At 39.0% G+C, this 18,438-nt stretch overlaps 2 protein-coding genes across 2 annotated transcripts; both read right to left on the bottom strand.

Moving 5' to 3' along the window:
* Positions 1–2,237: 2,237 nt before the first annotated feature.
* LOC137650542 (pneumococcal serine-rich repeat protein-like) lies at positions 2,238–6,125 on the bottom strand. Its single transcript, XM_068383764.1, has 2 exons — positions 6,085–6,125; positions 2,238–5,363 (listed from the first exon to the last, which is right to left on the bottom strand). The coding sequence occupies exons 1-2, from the start codon at positions 6,103–6,105 to the stop codon at positions 2,673–2,675; spliced, it is 2,712 nt and encodes a 903-aa protein (XP_068239865.1). The 5' UTR covers positions 6,106–6,125; the 3' UTR covers positions 2,238–2,672.
* Positions 6,126–10,355: 4,230 nt separating this feature from the next.
* On the bottom strand, positions 10,356–14,367 carry LOC137650531 (pneumococcal serine-rich repeat protein-like). Its single transcript, XM_068383757.1, has 2 exons — positions 14,302–14,367; positions 10,356–13,536 (listed from the first exon to the last, which is right to left on the bottom strand). Exons 1-2 carry the CDS (start codon positions 14,320–14,322, stop codon positions 10,846–10,848), a joined length of 2,712 nt encoding a protein of 903 aa, XP_068239858.1. The 5' UTR covers positions 14,323–14,367; the 3' UTR covers positions 10,356–10,845.
* Positions 14,368–18,438: the final 4,071 nt, after the last annotated feature.

The raw sequence follows: 18,438 nt of genomic DNA, 5'->3' as shown, positions 1-18,438 counted from the left end.
CGTTGATATGGTATTAGTTATAAGTGGACAAGTTTCGTGGCCATAAGGAATAACCATTTGAAAAACTTAATGTGCCACAACATTTCAAAATCACATCATATGATTTGCCAAAAAGGAAGAGTATATAGATCCTGATTCACCATAGTAATAATAAGGTTATTGTTGATCTAAAACCAAGTAGGCCTTGGAGATTAGATTATCTTAAAGCCTAAATCCTTAGGACAGATACATATGTTCTACAGTCATAAAAAAGAAGCAGGGTTGAAATATTATCTGGAAAATACATCATTCAACTGATGGGGGTCACAGTTACAATATGTCCACAGATAATTCAATTCTGGAATGGAATTGGAAGATCTCATCACATGAGCCAAAATTCCTGGGTATATATACTCATGTCTAAATTCCTTTGTCCGTGGAGTGGTGTGTATGGCCAAACGGAGAAAGCATAAGCTATTGAGAGTAAAAAGTCAATTCACAACACTTGAGGCCTCAGCTAAGTTCCTTTTGATTCTATCCAGCTGAAAAATCAAAGGGTTTTCAATCCATTACTACTTCTATGATGCCTTTTGTCTGACACACAACAATCGAGGAACTATTATATAACTAGCCCTTTTTACATCATTAGTTTTAATGCCACAAATCCATACACCATAGACTTCAAGAACGTTTGAACATAATACGACAAGCTCTACAATCTAGCAATGGTGATATTACCAACTACATTTAAGAGTTGGGAAGGTATTCCTTAGTTCCCTTTGATGTCGCTCTACTGAAACCAAAAGTCACTGTCTTGATAAATTACCAGTTTCACATTGTGTATGACCAAATGCAGTTTCTAGAAACACTTCCATATGTTATATATTGATAAGGAAATATCAATAGTAGATCTTCTGTGGCACCTCCCAACATCAGGCCTACCAACATGTTGGACGTCAGACACTAATATTTCAGTAACTTTTGTACTGTGGTCCAAAGTGTTTTACACAAATTGTGCTCTGGTACTGTTTAGATCCAGTGTACAATCCCAAGGCAAGGAGTTGAACACCTTTAGTTTGCCTACTTATGTATGAGTCAGTGGTGAGAGATATTAGCTTGTGCTGAAAGAAGGTAAATCCAAAAGTGTAGTTTATGACTCGTAGACTATCAGTCTTATCTGAGTGGGGTGTATACTCGGCTTACCCCGTCATGTGTAGATGAATAGGTGTTTTGATATCTTGAGGGTTACGAGGTGCCAAAGAACTGTCGGTCAAAGTTTTATCAAAGTTTTACTCCAGAGAAACAAAATGGCACAACTGATATTCCAACAAGAGTGCATGCTAGTGGCAGCTGTGACACAGGCAAACAGCTGTAGTGGGTGTAATTACAATTGTGCTTGTGTGATTATGTTTCCATTCCATGCTTTCACCCACTCTTATTATTTGCAAATTGTTAATGAAGTGCCCATGGAGGTTTGCATCTTCCTTATTTTTTTGTGAAGGTCCCCTGGTATAATTTGCTTTGCTGTTGACGGTCTTGTCTGATGGTGGGTCAAAGGAAACGGGTTTCTCTGGTGTTTAGATTGTATACTAACTTTTATCTTTTTGTCAATGTAAGGGATTGTCGTAGTGGTTGTGGACGCATACAGTGTCTGCAACTATGATATCTTTTACCATTATAGGATATTATTTTTTTCTAAATTTTTCTTAAAAAATATATACCATCTTATAAGATTTTAGTTATCCTTTTATAGCTTGACCCACTGTAGGTTCATCATCCATGCAATAGAATAGTGATATCCATATTTTTTTTTTTTTTACTCATTTATTATAGTTTTAAAAAGTACTGGAAAATGCTCATATAGAAAAATTCATATGAGGATCATTGCTTTTTGGGTTCCCTTGTCAGATACACAAGAGGTGTTACCCATGATTAAATATGTTCCAACAGGATCATATATTTAGCTGGGGGTTAGCGGGATCTAGGTCGTAACCCGATAGTAAGTCTGGGTGCTATAATCACCTGTAACCAGCTAATTGCTACAAAAATAATGCAGTAACCAAGGATACATTTGAGACTGATATTTGTCTGTATGTTCTTAAAATGAGTATGGACACTCTAGTCCATTCTAATGAGAGTAATATTTTAACTTGTAGAATGTTAAATGTAAACAATTGTGAAAACATAATTAACCTCCAGATTAGGGAAAAGCAGAATAGTATTTGTATTGAATATATTGATGAAATAAAATTCGTATTAAGGTTCTCCTTTTATTCTCGTTTATATAAAAACATAAATGGAACATCTTTCCAAGGCACAGAGGAAACGACTGTGTAAACGAACACATTTTATTTGAAGAAAGAAATAGTTCATGAGTTTTTTTTTTATTTTTTGTTAGTTGCTTTCTTTTTATGAACATTTTTTTTCACTTTGCTTGTCGCTGGATTACATTTTGTGAGAAATTGTGATAACTATGTACAACACTACTGAGAGGAAGCTCTCAAGACGTGCATAGTCCTTAAGGGGTCCAAAGTCATTGATAAAGTTGTGATAAAAATGATAGAAGACATTTGATTTTGAATTTGATTTAGAACAAAATTTAAAATGATATCAAAGAGAATATTTCTGTAATGGGTGAAGTTTAAAGATAACTAGAAATAAGAGCAATCGAACTGAATAGAAATATTTTAACATTAGCGACGAAGTGCAGTGAAGACGTAGCCATATTTATCCCTGTTCACGGCGTCGTACTGATGAAGGAGAACGTCGCCAACCACGCGACTTGAGTGACCTGCTGACAGCGATGATCTCTGTGGTGATGATGGGCTTGCAGGTCTAACTGGTGAGGTTGCAGCAGGGGATGGTGCTGCATATGCTGTAACAGCAGTAGCCGCAGGAGCTGCAGTCCTAGAAGGGGAAGCAGCAGAAGTTTGTGCAGCACTAGCAGGACTGGGTGAAGGGTATCCTTCTGGTAGGAAACCAGTTTCTCGACCAGCTACAAACTTAACTGTGTGTTCATTTCCTTCTTCATCCAAGTAAGTGTATGAACCAACTACATTTCCTTCAGCATCAGCTTCTTCATTTCGAGAGTAACTGTCAGAAGCAAAAGAGAAGGAATATGAAGCATCAGCAGGAGCTGCTGATGCATCACTGGTACCACTTGCCTTCAAAAGAGGGACTGCTCCACTAGCAGTACTAAGTCCTGCAAGGGCATTGGCCTCAGCTTCAGAAAGAACTGGCAGGATTCGTCCGGTAGGAATTCCACTTTCAGCTCCAGGAACAGGAGGTCCAACAGGGAGAGAGTCTCCTTCAGCTATGTATCCAGTCTCAGAACCAGCTATGTAGTCGATTTTCCTGTTGATTCCATCATCAGCCACAAATGAATAGTGTCCAGTAACAGAATTGTGAGCATCAGCAGATTCTGAGCGAGAACTGCTGTCGGTTTCGTAAGAAAAACTGTAGCTTCCATCATCTGCAGCAGAACTTCTTACTTGGGCTACCTGTGCAGGAGCCACAGCACTTATTGATGCTGGAGCCTTTGCTGGTGAAAGAGAACTAGGAGCTGAGTATGCTGTTACACTGGTGACAGGTTTTTTTCCATCAACTCCTGTTACAGAAGTAGCATCAGGAGCTACTGGAAGATGATCTCCAGTAGCAATAAAACCAGTATCCGATCCTGCTACGTAATTGACTGTGAGTCTGTGACCCTCAGGGGGTACAAAGCTATAAGAGCCCTGAACATTGAGGTCAGCATCAGCACTTTCAGAACGTGCACTGTCACCTGCATCATAATTGAAAGAATAGGAGGCATCAGAAGTACGAGCACCAGCAGTCTTGGTAAGAGAAGCGGTACCAGTATAAGCATCAGCAGATGATCCTTTTTGTGGTGCTCCACGCAGAGAGCTAGATCCAGAAGTGGCAGCAGCTAAAGCATTTGCTTCCTCCTCTGAGAGAATAGGAAATATTCTCCCAGTGGGAATACCAGACTCTGCTCCAGGGACTGGAGGACCAACGGGTAAAGAATCTCCTTCAGCAATGTAGCCAGTCTCTGCATTAGCAGTGTATTTGATTGCTCTATTAATTCCATCATCAGCAACAAAAGAATATTGTCCATCAACAGAGTTCTGAGCATTAGCAGATTCTGAACGAGAGCTGCTTGACGTCTCATAAGCAAAATTATAGCTGCCATCATCACTCGCAGAGCTTCTTACCTGAGCCACTTCGACAGGAGTTTGTGCTGCAATGGTATTTTGAGCTGTTACGGTTGGAGCAGGATTAGAAGAGTAAACATTTACTGCTGGTGAAGGGACTACTCCACTAGCTCTAGAACCAAAATCAGCATCAGGAGCTACTGGAAGGTGTTCTCCTGTAGCAACAAATCCAGTAGCTGATCCCGCAACATAATTGACAGTAAGCCTGTGTCCCTCTGGAGGAACAAAGCTGTAAGTTCCTTCAACATTCAAGTCAGCATCGGCATTTTCAGATCGGGCACTATCTCCTGCGTCATAACTGAAGGAATAAGAGGCGTCTCTTGATCCAGTGGTTGTTGACTTAGTACCAGCAACAGTTTTGAATGCTGGAGATTGTGCAGCTGAGGAGGTGGCTGATGCAGAAGGTGCTGAATGTGTTTGAGGAGCAGTATAGGATGTAGAGGATGTGGCTGCAGCCAGGGCATTAGCTTCATCTTCTGTAAGAATGGGAAGAATCCTTCCGGTAGGAATTCCACTCTCAGCTCCAGGGACTGCAGGCCCAATAGGAAGTGAATCTCCTTCAGCAATATAACCAGTGTCCGATCCTGCAATGTAATTGATTGCACGATTGACTCCATCATCCGCAACAAAAGAGTACTGTCCTGTTACCGAGTTACGAGAATCGGCAGATTCTGAGCGGGAGCTGCTAGAGGTATCATATCCGAAGCTATAACTTCCATCGCCTCCAGCAGAACTTCTAATTTCTGCAAATTCTAGTGGAACAACAGCTGCTGGAGCAGCAGCAGGTGATGGAGATGGAGCACTGTATGGAATAACAGGACTACCAGTTGCTGCAGTAGATGCTCCTCTCACTTTTGCTCCAAAATCACTGTCAGGTCCCACAGGCAGGTGTCCTCCGCGAGGGAGGAATCCTCGTTCGTCAGCTGTGTATTCAAGCTTAATATCAGCTCCTGTAGCGTCTTTGTAACCGAATGCTCCAGAGACTTCTCCAGGAGCCTGTGCCATTGACTGTTCATAAAGGCCGTCTCCTGAATCGTAGCCATATTTGAAGGTGCCGTCGGAGTGTAGTACATAATACTGGGAGCGAGATCCCAGTCCCACAGTGGGGATTTTGTACTCGGCATCTGGCTGTGGAAAACTCAGGGTGCTAACCACCGCCAAGGACAACACCACCTGCAGGAAAGGAAAAGCATCACTTTGTTAGAGACAGTGATTATTGATTGTTAATTTTAGCATTTATATTAGGTCATATAGAATTCAGTGCATTGTATCACACCAGTATGTGTGTTGAACATACCATAATAATGGGATGTTCTTACACAGAAATGGTTATATGTGTATATTCGTGTGTGGATGATTTGTATTCTGTTTTAAAAGCTAGAAGTTGGTAAAGTCCCACTTGGAAGCAGAATTGTTTGGCAGATAAGAGCTAGGGAGAAAGGTTAACGAAGAGTCTAAGGAAGCAATTGGTGAATTCCATTGGTTGGATTAATAATATTTTTGTTTCGTTTACAAAAAGATGGAAAACAATATCTGATTAGCAAATGATTACCTTTTGTATTCTTAATTGTCACTAACAAGAAAGAAAAAAATTTAAGGGTAGGAAATATAATTGGCTGAAGAAGAATAGTGGTAAGAAGAGTAAAATTTCAACCAAAATTCTGGAGTTTAGAGTTTACCAAAAACTCCATAGTTTGTCACTAAGCATCATTTCTTTGACATGTTTTTGACATTTAAAAGACCATTTTTAAAATCACTTGCTTTTTTTTCAAAATCTATTTTCAGAAATCAAAGTTTATGTAATCATATATTTTTGTATGTATGTATGAGAGAGAGAGAGAGAGAGAGAGAGAGAGAGAGAGAGAGAGAGAGAGAGAGAGAGAGATCTACTTACTAAGCTAATCCACGTCGCCATGTCTGTGGCGGATCTGGGCCGAGATGTAAGTGTACCGAGATCTGATTTACTTTAGCCTTTTATACCTGTCCTGGTCGCGTTTGTTCGTTCGTTTGTCCGTGTGTTCGTTCGCTTGGCATTGAAGATGACCATCATAAGCAAGTTCTCTTGCAATCCTGGAATGAGATCAGGGAGGGGGCTGGTCCTTGGGGTGGGGAAGGGGTTGGGTTTAGGTCCTTCAGTCGAGTTATTCAAGGAATTGCCCAATTACTCTTTTTTACAGTTCTAGTTGTAATATATGTATATAGAAGTATGTTTATTTAATTAGTGTTTGCATATATGTGATTGAGAAGAGAAGAGATCTTAGCTTCTACCAACGGTCGCTAGATGGAATCACTTTCCTCATGAGAGAATTAATTACACTATATTTACTTTATCCTGTTATGTGGTTCTGTACCGAGACCCAAATATTATTATTATCCAAAATACAAAATGGCTGAACATTTTAATAATCTTAATTTTGAAACACTGAGGTGTGTTTAGCAATCTCTCTCTCTCTCTCTCTCTCTCTCTCTCTCTCTCTCTCTCTCTCTCTCTCTCTCTCTCTCTCTCTCTCTCGTTTTGAAATTATTCATAAGTATTTCTGGAAAAAGATGTCTTAAGGTCAATAAAATGTGAAAGTGTATTTTAAAGAGCATATTGGGTAGTTTAAATCTCGGTTGGGTGTTTTAAATTTAACAGAAGAAACTAAACAAGGTAATTGAAAGGGACGTCTCTTGCAAATTAAGGAAATTGAAAGTCATAAAAAGTGCTATAAGGTATATCTGCTAGTCTTGAAATCTTCCCTGCAGTAGCAACAGGTGTTCAGTGTTCTTTCATAACAATTGCCTTGATCAATAAAGAAAGATCCGGTGATTATAGAGATATCTATCATCAATTCCTTATCGAATATCATTTTTAAGATATATTTGTGATTATAAACTTAATCATTTTCCAAGTTATTTAGTTTGGGTTTGGTTAGGTTAGGTTAGGTTAGGCCACATACTAAAACAGATAGAAAATCGGCGGCCATATTCGAAAGGTAGGCCACATACTGAACCGGCACCTGCTTTCCTTTAGAGGATTCCCTTTCTGACAGTAATTGGGTCACAAGAAAGGGAAGTTTGGCTATGTGCCAACACATAGCAGTTTCTAACTACATGGAAGCATCTGGACATGTTTATTGTGATGTACAAATACAATTCATCACATGTGGTCTTCTTAGCAACTACGTCTTTATACAGGAAGACTCCCTATGCTCCTCAAAGGCAATTTAAGCATATATAGAGAAGTAGTTCGTTGAAGGGTGGTTTTTTAACAAGATAGCATATCTCTGAAGGGTACGTAATAAGGGGGACAGCATTTGTGCAAAATCAGAAGGGCAGGTTTCAAGCAATATTTTTTGGTTTAAAGGTCACCTATGGTTGACAGAGGCAAGGGACAGTTTCAATGCCCAAGAGACTGACCAAATATGCATATTATCAGCGCCCAAGTCCCTTTTTCCCCAAGCTAGATCCAGGGAGTGCCAGGATATGGCAGTAGGCTCCCTCAAACTGCATATATCCTTAGCTCACAAGGGTGTTAATGTTGCAGACACTATAGGAACCTAGCGAACTTGAGACGGTCTCAAACCAAAGTCCAGCAGATCAGCATAAGGGACGCTTCCAGTAGCCAACACAACTCTTGGTTTAGTAATAGTGAATTTCACGTGTATGCCATTGTTTTTTTCTGTTTTGGAAAAGGGACAATCAATAAGCCCAATGGGATTTCACGTTTGGAATTGTCCAGTAGTCTTCAACCACACACATTGCCGTAAGGAACTCTGCATTCTTCCATAGATTTTCAAACCAGAATAGATAGAAAAGAACACTGGGTTCTTGATGTAACTTTGAGCTTTTTTAGTAGAAACAAGATTTTACTGCTTCAGTGGAGAGGTACATAGAACTACTGTAGATGCTTTAATAACTAGAGCAGTATTTTCAACACAAAGATCATTGTTTAAAGTTTAAAAGCTATTCCAATCATTGGATAGCTTATGTGTAGAATTGTATGGATTAGGCATAGAAGTTTTTGGACTTTGTAATAGGTTTTCTAAAGTGTGCTTCTTTCATGGTTCCTAATATTCAAATATCTTCATATCTCTCAATCTCCTTTTTTGTTTGAAATAATAATGTATTTAAGCTTATATAGAAATGACTATTTGCAGTGAAGGTTATTTCTTCGTAATGGTAGAACTGTAACTAAATCAACTTTTTGTATATTTTGCGACTTTAAACAGCGTCAAGTGAGTAAGAGAACCTTTGGTTGGGATCAAGAATTTTAATATGCATCAAAGGAAGCTAAGGAATCATATTCCACCTCAAAATGTAGCAGGTAATATTAACATTGTTAGGTTGCAGAGCTTGCCGTACTATGTTCTAACATTTTGAAGCCAATGGTGCAAAAATTGTCTGCATTAAAATGAAGGATGTCAGAAAAGGCAGTTATATACTCGTAATAGTTCCTTGATGGTTCCCTGTATCAGAAAAAAAGGCATCATAGCTGCAGTAATGGTTTGAAAACACTGATTTTTAAGCTGGATAGAATCAAAAGGAACATCAGCTGAGGCCTCAAGTGTTGTAACTCAACTTTTCACTCTCAATAGCTTAGTTCTTTCCAGTTTGGACATAGACCACAACTCCATAGGCATGTGAGTTAGACTTAAGTATGATACATACCCATCAACTTTGATTTCTGTGTTGAGACATTCCAGTTCCATTTCAGAATTGGATTATCTGTGTACATATTGTAACTGTGACTCTCATCAGTTGAATGGTGTACTATCCAGGGAGTATTTCAACCCAGCTTCAGTGTGAAGACTGAGAACCAATGTATCGGTCCTTGAGATTTCATCCTCTAAAAAGACGGTCCAACCTCTAAGGCTTTCTGGCTTTAGATCAACAATAACCTTGCTCTAGTACATCAGGATATACAGACTCACTTTTTGGTGAATTATATGATGTGGTTGTTCTGTAATTTACCACAACAGATCATTTGAGTTTAGACCCGTCATCCCAACTCGATACCTATTTTGAGATGAGATGACACATGCGAGTTATTCAGAGCCAAGAACCCTGTCAACTTGTAAGTAATTCTATAAAAATCTCTCATGTTATTATAATTTGCCAATTAATGAATTAAATAAAAACATGTTAAGGTTAAATAAGTTATTAGCAATTCGGATTCGTTAGAAAATCTAATCAGGACAAAAAAAGGTTTGATTTTTGGACGAGATACCTTGCAAATTGTTTGGAGATTTTCCAAATACAGTACAAACTAGAGGGGCACTTAGTAGAGCGCAGACCTCCGCCGCGGCAACTCATTTCTTGACCATTAGCTGGAAGTTAACATTGACCTTGACTTTTGACCTTAACATGCATTAATTGGGTGGGATTTTTATACACTCAAATATGAACCAAGTTTGAAGTCTCTGTGATAACGATGTCCAAACCTGTGGCTGATTACGTGAATTGGTATTTTGCTTGAGCGTGACCTTCACCTTTGACCTTGACCTTCCAAAATCTAATCATTTCTTGATTTTTACATAATAGTTAATCCCTGCAAGTTTTATTACTCTTCGATAAAAATTGTGACCAGGACGCTGTTCACAAACAAACACACACAAACAGGGGATAAAACGTTACCTCCATCCAACTTCGTTGGCGGAGGTAATAAAATCTGAAGTCCATTTTAATCAGCATGCTTAAATTCTTCCAGTTTGTTCCCTCATTCTTAAGTTGTTAGAAGAACATAAGTATTTCTATGGCCTATTGGAGTTAACGTTCAACTCAAACATACAATTAATATTGTGATTTTCAAACACACATCTACTGCAGCAGAAATTGTTTGACTTAAATCTCTCCCTTTTCAATGTAGCTATTAAGCCATTTCTTTCATATCTTTAGGGGAAAGATAGCTCATTCTTTTGAATAACATATTGTTAACATATTGCCATAGAGACGAATTTCTTATACACTGAAAGGTGAAAGATTCCGTTATCTTATAACTTTTAATCTTAGTGTCAAGTTGGTGATGATGAAGTAATGACCCTTGACTTATTCTAGACAGAAGTAACAAACACGTCTTGAATTTATAGAAGATTATGGACTCTTTAGTCCATTCTAATGAGAGTAATATTTTAACTTGTAGAATGTTAAATGTAAACAATTGTGAAAATATAGTTAACCTTCAGATTAGAGAAGAACAGAATCATAATTGTATTGAATATATTGATGAAATAAAATTCGTGTCAAGGTTTTCCTTTTATTCTCGTTTATATAAAAACAAATGGAACTTCTTTACAAGGCACAGAGGAAACGACTGTGTAAACGAACACATTTTATTTGAAGAAAAAAATAGTTCATGATTTTTTTTTTTTTTTGTTAGTTGCTTTCTTTTTATGAACATTTTTTTTTCACTTTGCTTGTCGCTGGATTACATTTTGTGAGAAATTGTGATAACTATGTACAACACTACTGAGAGGAAGCTCTCAAGACGTGCTTAGTCCTTAAGGGGTCCAAAGTCATTGATAAAGTTGTGATAAAAATGATAGAAGACATTTGATTTTGAATTTGATTTAGAAAAAAAATTAAAATGATATCAAAGATATTATTTCTGTAATGGGTGAAGTTTAAAGATAGTTAGTAATTTTGAGCAATGGAATTTAATAGAAATATTTCAACATTAGCGACGAAGTGCAGTGAAGACGTAGCCATATTTATCCCTGTTCACGGTGTCGTACTGATGAAGGAGAACGTCGCCAACCACGCGACTTGAGTGACCTGCTGACAGCGATGATCTCTGTGGTGAAGATGGGCTTGCAGTTCTAGCTGGTGAGGTTGCAGCAGGGGATGGTGCTGTATATGCTGTAACAGCAGTAGCTGCAGCAGCTGCAGTCCTTGGAGGGGAAGCAGCAGAAGTTTGTGCAGCACTAGCAGGACTGGGTGAAGGGTATCCTTCTGGTAGGAAACCAGTTTCTCGACCAGCTACAAACTTAACTGTATGTTCATTTCCTTCTTCATCCACGTAAGTGTATGAACCAACTACATTTCCTTCAGCATCAGCTTCTTCATTTCGAGAGTAACTGTCAGAAGCAAAAGAGAAGGAATATGAAGCATCAGCGGGAGCTGCTGATGCACCACTGGTACCACTTGCCTTCAAAAGAGGGACTGTTCCACTACCAGTACTAATTCCTGCAAGAGCATTGGCTTCCGCTTCAGAAAGAACTGGCAGGATTCGTCCGGTAGGAATTCCACTCTCAGCTCCAGGAACAGGAGGTCCAACAGGGAGAGAGTCTCCCTCTGCTATGTATCCAGTCTCAGAACCAGCTATGTAGTCGATTTTCCTGTTGATTCCATCATCAGCCACAAATGAATAGTGTCCAGTAACAGAATTGTGAGCATCAGCAGATTCTGAGCGAGAACTGCTGTCGGTTTCGTAAGAAAAACTGTAGCTTCCATCATCTGCAGCAGAACTTCGTACCTGTGCAACCTGTGCAGGAGCCACAGCACTTATTGAGGCTGGAGCCTTTGCTGGTGAAAAAGAACTAGGAGCTGAATATGCTGTTACACTGGTGACAGGTTTTTTTCCGTCAACTCCTGTTACAGAAGTAGCATCAGGAACTACTGGAAGATGATCTCTAGTAGCAATAAAGCCAGTATCCGATCCTGCTACGTAATTGACAGTGAGTCTGTGACCCTCAGGTGGTACAAAGCTATAAGAGCCCTGAACATTGAGGTCAGCATCAGCACTTTCAGAACGTGCACTGTCACCTGCATCATAATTGAAAGAATAGGAGGCATCAGAAGTACGAGCACCAGCAGTCATGGTAAGAGAAGCGGTACCAGTATAAGCAACAGCAGATGATCCTTTTTGTGGTGCTGCACGCAGAGAGCTAGATCCAGAAGTGGCTGCAGCTAAAGCATTTGCTTCCTCCTCTGAGAGAATAGGAAATATTCTTCCTGTGGGAATGCCAGACTCTGCTCCAGGGACTGGAGGACCAACGGGTAAAGAATCTCCTTCAGCAATGTAGCCAGTCTCTGCATTAGCAGTGTATTTGATTGCTCTATTAATTCCATCATCAGCAACGAAAGAATATTGTCCATCAACAGAGTTCTGAGCATTAGCAGATTCTGAACGAGAGCTGCTTGATGTCTCATAAGCAAAATTATAGCTACCATCATCACTAGCAGAGCTTCTTACCTGAGCCACTTCGACAGGAGTTTGTGCAGCAATGATATTTTTAGCTGTTACTGTTGGAGCAGGATTAGAAGAGTAAACATTTACTGCTGGTGAAGGGACTACTCCGCTAGCTTTAGAACCAAAATCATCATCAGGAGCTACTGGAAGGTGTTCTCCTGTAGCAACAAAACCAGTAGCTGATCCCGCAACATAATTGACAGTAAGCCTGTGTCCCTCTGGAGGAACAAAGCTGTAAGTTCCTACAACATTCAAGTCAGCATCGGCTTTTTCAGATCGGGCACTATCTCCTGCGTCATAACTGAAGGAATAAGAGGCATCTCTTGATCCAGTGGTTGTTGACTTAGTACCAGCAACAGTTTTAAATGCTGGAGATTGTGCAGCTGAGGAGGTGGATGATGCAGAGGGTGCTGAATGTGTTTGAGTAGCAGTATAGGATGTAGAGGATGTGGCTGCAGCCAGGGCATTAGCTTCATCTTCTGTAAGAATGGGAAGAATCTTTCCAGTAGGAATTCCACTCTCAGCCCCAGGGACGGCAGGCCCAATAGGAAGTGAATCTCTTTCGGCAATATAACCAGTGTCCGATCCTGCAATGTAATTGATTGCACGATTGACTCCATCATCCGCAACAAAAGAGTACTGTCCTGTTACCGAGTTACGAGAATCGGCAGATTCTGAGCGGGAGCTGCTAGAGGTATCATATCCGAAGCTATAACTTCCATCACTTCCAGCAGAACTTCTAATTTCTGCAAATTCTAGGGGAGCAACTGGTGCAAGAGTCGCAGCAGGTGATGGAGATGGAGCACTGTATGGAATAACAGGACTACTAGCGGCTGCAGTAGATGCTCCTCTTACTTTTGCTCCAAAATCACTGTCAGGTCCCACAGGCAGGTGTCCTCCGCGAGGGAGGAATCCTCGTTCGTCAGCTGTGTATTCAAGCTTAATATCAGCTCCTGTAGCGTCTTTGTAACCGAATGCTCCAGAGACTTCTCCAGGAGCCTGTGCCATTGACTGTTCATAAAGGCCGTCTCCTGAATCGTAGCCATATTTGAAGGTGCCATCAGAGTGTAGTACATAATACTGGGAGCGAGATCCCAGTCCCACAGTGGGGATTTTGTACTCGGCATCTGGCTGTGGAAAACTCAGGGTGCTAACCACCGCCAAGGACAACACCACCTGCAGGGAAGGAAAAGCATCACTTTGTTAGAGACAGTGATTATTGATTGTTAATTTTAACATAGATATTGTCATAAAGAATTCAGAGCATCCTATCATATCAGTGGACATGTTGCACATAGCACACTATTTTATTTGAAATGGGATTAAGAATACGGATGTTTTCACGCAGTGAGTTATATGTATGTCTGAGTGTGTGCATGAGATATATTCTTTTCTAAAATCCGAAGTTTGTGTAAGTTTCACCTCGAGGCAGAAATGTATAGCAGAGCAGAGCGAGAGAGATGTGTCAACGAAGACAGTTAAGAAGTAAGTGTGTTAAATTCAATGGTGGGATTAGTTTTCTAAAGAAGATTTCTATTTGCTGAAATATTTGGAATTTCTTTTTACACACAACTGGAAATCAATATATGATTGGTAAATTATTACCTTCAGAATTCTCGAGTGTCAGTTAATATTATGAAAATACTTAGGGACACGAAAGAAAATTGTTATTTGGCTGAAGAAGAATAATACTGTAAATGAGAGAGTAAACGTTTAACCAGAATACGAGAGTTTACCATAAACTCCACTATTTCTTTGAAGTTTTTTGACATTTACAAGACCACTTTTATAATCACTTGGTTGTTTTCAAAATCCATTTTAGTAAATTGACGTCCTAAGTTGAACAAATCAGATGAGAGAGAGAGAGAGAGAGAGAGAGAGAGAGAGAGAGAGAGAGAGAGAGAGAGAGAGAGAGAGAGAGAGAGAGAGAGATCTACTTACTAAGCTAATCCACGTCGCCATGTCTGTGGCGGATCTGGGCCGAGATGTAAGTGTACCGAGATCTGATTTACTTTAGCCTTTTATACCTGTCCTGGTCGCGTTTGTTCGTTTGTCTGTTCGTTCACTTGGCATTGAAGATGACCATCGTAAGCAAGTTCTCTTGCGATCCTGGAATGAGATCAGGGAGGGGATGGGTCCTCAGGGTGGGGGGGGGGGGGGGTTAGGTCGTTAAGTCGAGTTATTCAAGGAGTTACCCAATTACTCTTTGTTTCAGTTCTTCTAGCTGTAATATATGTATATATAAGTATGTTTATTTAATTAGTGTTTGCATATATGTGATTGAGAAAAGAGATCTTAGCTTCTACCAATGGTCCCTAGATGGAATCACTTTCCACATGAGAGAATTAATTACACTATATTTACTTTATCTTGTAATGTGGTTCTGTACCGAGACCCAAATATTATCCCGACCATTTCATTATCCAAAACACAAAATGGCTGAACATTTCAGTAATCTTATTTTTGAAAAATATAGGTGCGTTTAGCAGTCTCTCTCTCTCTCTCTCTCTCTCTCTCTCTCTCTCTCTCTCTCTCTCTCTCTCTCTCTCTCTCTCTCTCTCTCTCCAGTTTTGAAATTATTTATAAGTATTTCTGGAAAAAGATGTCTTAAGGTCAATAAAATGTGATAGTGAATTTTAAAGAGCATCTTGGATAGTTCAAATTCGGTTGGGTGTTTTAAATTTAACAGAAGAAACTAAACAGGGTAATTGAAAGGGAAGTCTCTTGCAAATTAAGGAAATTGAAAGTCATAAAAAGTGCTATAAGATATATGGGCTAGTCTTGAATTCTTCCCTGCAGTAGCAAAATATGTTCAAAAAAGAAAAAAGTTCTTTCCTGACAAATACCTGACTCAATAAAGAAAGCTCAGACGATTGCATAGATAGCATATCAGTCCCTTATCGAAGATTATCAAGTTATATTTGTGATTATAAACATAATAATATCCAAGTGATTAATTAGAACTGAAGAGTCTAAGAAGAGCGAGACTAACAGCTCAACCTTCCAACATTGAACAAAAATTTCTTGTGAATATATGAATGTATGAGAACAGCCTGAGAAATAATTAACATGTTGCTTAGTATCTCACAGGAATGTTCCTTGTGTTCTTTGAAAACAATATTCAAAACCAGTCTCAGCTCCATAAACATGATGTTAAAATTACACGAAAACAAATTGACAGATTTTGACGAAATTTCCACCACATATAAATCTTAGACCAGGGGCGACTCCTTTAACATTTGGTGTTCCCGATCCTGATATTAGATCCTGATTTTAATTTTTTTTTTTTGTGTTAACGTAAAAAATCTCACATTGCTCTTGTTGAGTTATTTTTTTGTGAATGAAGATAGATAGCAGAATTTCGTTGGCTGTACCTGATTATTACATTTATATTGAATTATTCTCTGTGAAGTCGATTCACACGTACTTTTCAAATAGAACTTATCGCGAACGAAGCTTGTGATTTTGCATAGGTTGGTATCTTTGGGATCCGAGTTTCGTAACTGGAGCTTTTTCAATGGTATTGGTATAGTTGAATCAAAGAATTAGCACATCCAAGTGTCTGGCTTAACTTTTTAATGTTTCCTTAACACCAACGCCTCCATAACACAGGAAGATTCCCTATACTCCTTTGAGGCAATTTAACCACTTAGATCGTATATCGCTGAAGGCTACATGGTAATGGGGTAGCATTTTGGTAATATCAAGGGAGCAGGTTACAAGCAACAATTGTTGGTTTAAAGGTCGCTCATGAATGGCAAAAGCAAGGCACAGAGACAATGCCCTAGAGACTGACCATATATGCAGTACATATTATCAGTGCCCAAGGCCCGCTTCTCCCAAGCTAGATTCTGGGAGTGCCAGGATATGACAATAGGCTCCCTCAAACCGCACATCCTTAGCTCACAAGGGTGTTAAGGATGCAGACACTATAGGAATCTAGCAAACTTGAGCCGGTCTCAAACCACAGTCCAGTAGATCAGCAGGAGGGGCGCTTCCAGTAGGTTAGCACAACTCTTGGTTTAGCAAGAGCGAATTTCATGTGTATGCCATTGCTGTTTCTGTTTTGGAAAAGGGGTAATCAATAAGCCCAATGGAATCGCACGTTTGTAATTATCCAGTAGTCTTCAAGATTACACATTGCCATTGCCGTAAGGAACTCTGCACTCTTCCATAGATTTTCAATCCAGAATAGATAGAAAAGAACACTGGGTTCTTGATGTAACTTTAAGCTGTTTTAGTAAAAATAAAATTTTACTGCTTCAGTGAACAGGTAGATAATTACATGCTTTTAGTAACTAAAGCAGTATTTGCAACACAAAGATAATTATGTTTTAAATTGTAAATGACATTTCATTCTTAAGTAACCTTTCATCAGATAGCTTATGTGTAGATTCTTATGGCTAAGACTTAGAGTACTTGGACTTTGTAACGTGTTTACTAAAGTGTGTTTATTTCACGGTTCTTAATCTTTGAATATCTGAATTTCTCAGAATCCATTTTAGTGTTCAAAAATATAAATAGATTTAGGCTTATATAGAATTGGGTTACTTTCTCCAAGTAGGAAAACTGCAAAAAAGTCTCCTTTTTGTAAATGTTGTGACTTGTAACAGCCCCAAGCGAGTATGAGTACCTTTGGTTCCATTCAGTATTGTCTTCTTAATTTACAGAAGATAGTTCAAGAAATGTCAATATGCATCAAAGGAAGCTAAGAAATTATATTCCATCTCAAAATATAGCTCTTAATATTACCATTGGTTGGTTGTAGAGCTTGCCGTATTATGTTCTAACGTTCTTGAAGTCAATAGTGTGTGAATTTGTGGCATTAAACTAATGATGATATCGAAAAGGGCACTTATATAATAGTTCCTCAATGGTTGCGTGTGTCAGGCAAAAGACATCATAGCATCAGTAATGGTTTGAAAAGACTGATTTCTCAGCTGGATAGGATCAAAATGAACATCGGCTGAGGCCTTTAAATGTTGTGACTTGACTTTTTACTCTCAATAGCTTAGTTCTTTCCAGTTTGGACATAGACCACAACTCCATAGGCATGTTAGTTAAACTTATGCATGATGCATACCCAGATTCTTTGTTAAGACATTCCAGTTCCATGCTAGAATTGGATTATCTGTGTACATATTGTAACTGTGACTCCCATCAGTTGAATGGTGTACTATCCAGGGAGTATTTCAACCCAGCTTCAGTGTGATGACTGTAGAACCAATGTATCTGTCCTTGAGATTTCATCTTCTAAGAAGATGGTACAACCTCTAAGGCTTTCTAGCCTTTAGATCAACAATAACCTTGATATAGTGCAGCAGGTTATACAAACTCTTACTTTTTGGTGAATTATATGATGTGGTTGTTCTGTAATTTACCACAACAGATCATTTAAGTTTAGACCCGTCATCCCAACTCGATGCCTATTTTGAGATGAGATGACACATGCAAGTTATTCAGAGCCAAGAACCCTGTCAACTTGTAAGTAATACCATAAAAATCTCTCATGTTGTTATAATTTGCCCAATTAATAAAATTAATAAAAACATGTTAAGTTAAATTAGTTATTAGCAGTTCGGATTCATTAGAAAATCTAATCAGGACAAAAATCGGTTTGAATTTTGGACAAGATACCTTGCAAATTGTTTGGAGATTCTCCAAATGCAGTACAAACTAGAGGGGCACTCAGTAGAGCGCAGACCTCCGCCGTGGCAGCTCATTTCTCGACCTTTCGCTGGAAGTTAACATTGACCTTGACCTTTGACCTTAACATGTATTGATTGGGGTGGATTTTCATGCACTCAAATATGAACCAAGTTTGAAGTGTCTCTGACAAAGATGTCCAAACTTATGGCTGATTATGTGAATTGGACATTTTGCTTGAGTGTGACCTTGACCTTTGACCTTGACCTTCCTAAATTTAACAATTTCTATATTTACATGATAGATAATCCATATAGGTTTTATTGCTGTAAGATTAAAATTATGACCAGGAAGCTGTCCAAAAACAAATGGACAAACACACGAAAAGGGAGTTAAAACCTAACCTACATCCAACTTCGTTGGCTGAGGTAA

Source organism: Palaemon carinicauda, chromosome 1 (genome assembly GCF_036898095.1).
Source record: "Palaemon carinicauda isolate YSFRI2023 chromosome 1, ASM3689809v2, whole genome shotgun sequence".
NCBI classification, from domain to species: Eukaryota; Metazoa; Arthropoda; class Malacostraca; order Decapoda; family Palaemonidae; genus Palaemon; species Palaemon carinicauda.
This window is presented reverse-complemented; position numbering and strand designations above follow the sequence as displayed.

Bases quoted from the DNA above. Each gene is read 5' to 3' on its own strand.
- LOC137650542 (XM_068383764.1), bottom strand. From the start codon at position 6,105: ATGGCGACGTGGATTAGCTTA. The intron at 5,364-6,084 runs GTAAGTAGATCT...CCTTTCCTGCAG, and splicing joins TGGCGACGTGGATTAGCTTA to GTGGTGTTGTCCTTGGCGGT.
- LOC137650531 (XM_068383757.1), bottom strand. From the start codon at position 14,322: ATGGCGACGTGGATTAGCTTA. The intron at 13,537-14,301 runs GTAAGTAGATCT...CCTTCCCTGCAG, and splicing joins TGGCGACGTGGATTAGCTTA to GTGGTGTTGTCCTTGGCGGT.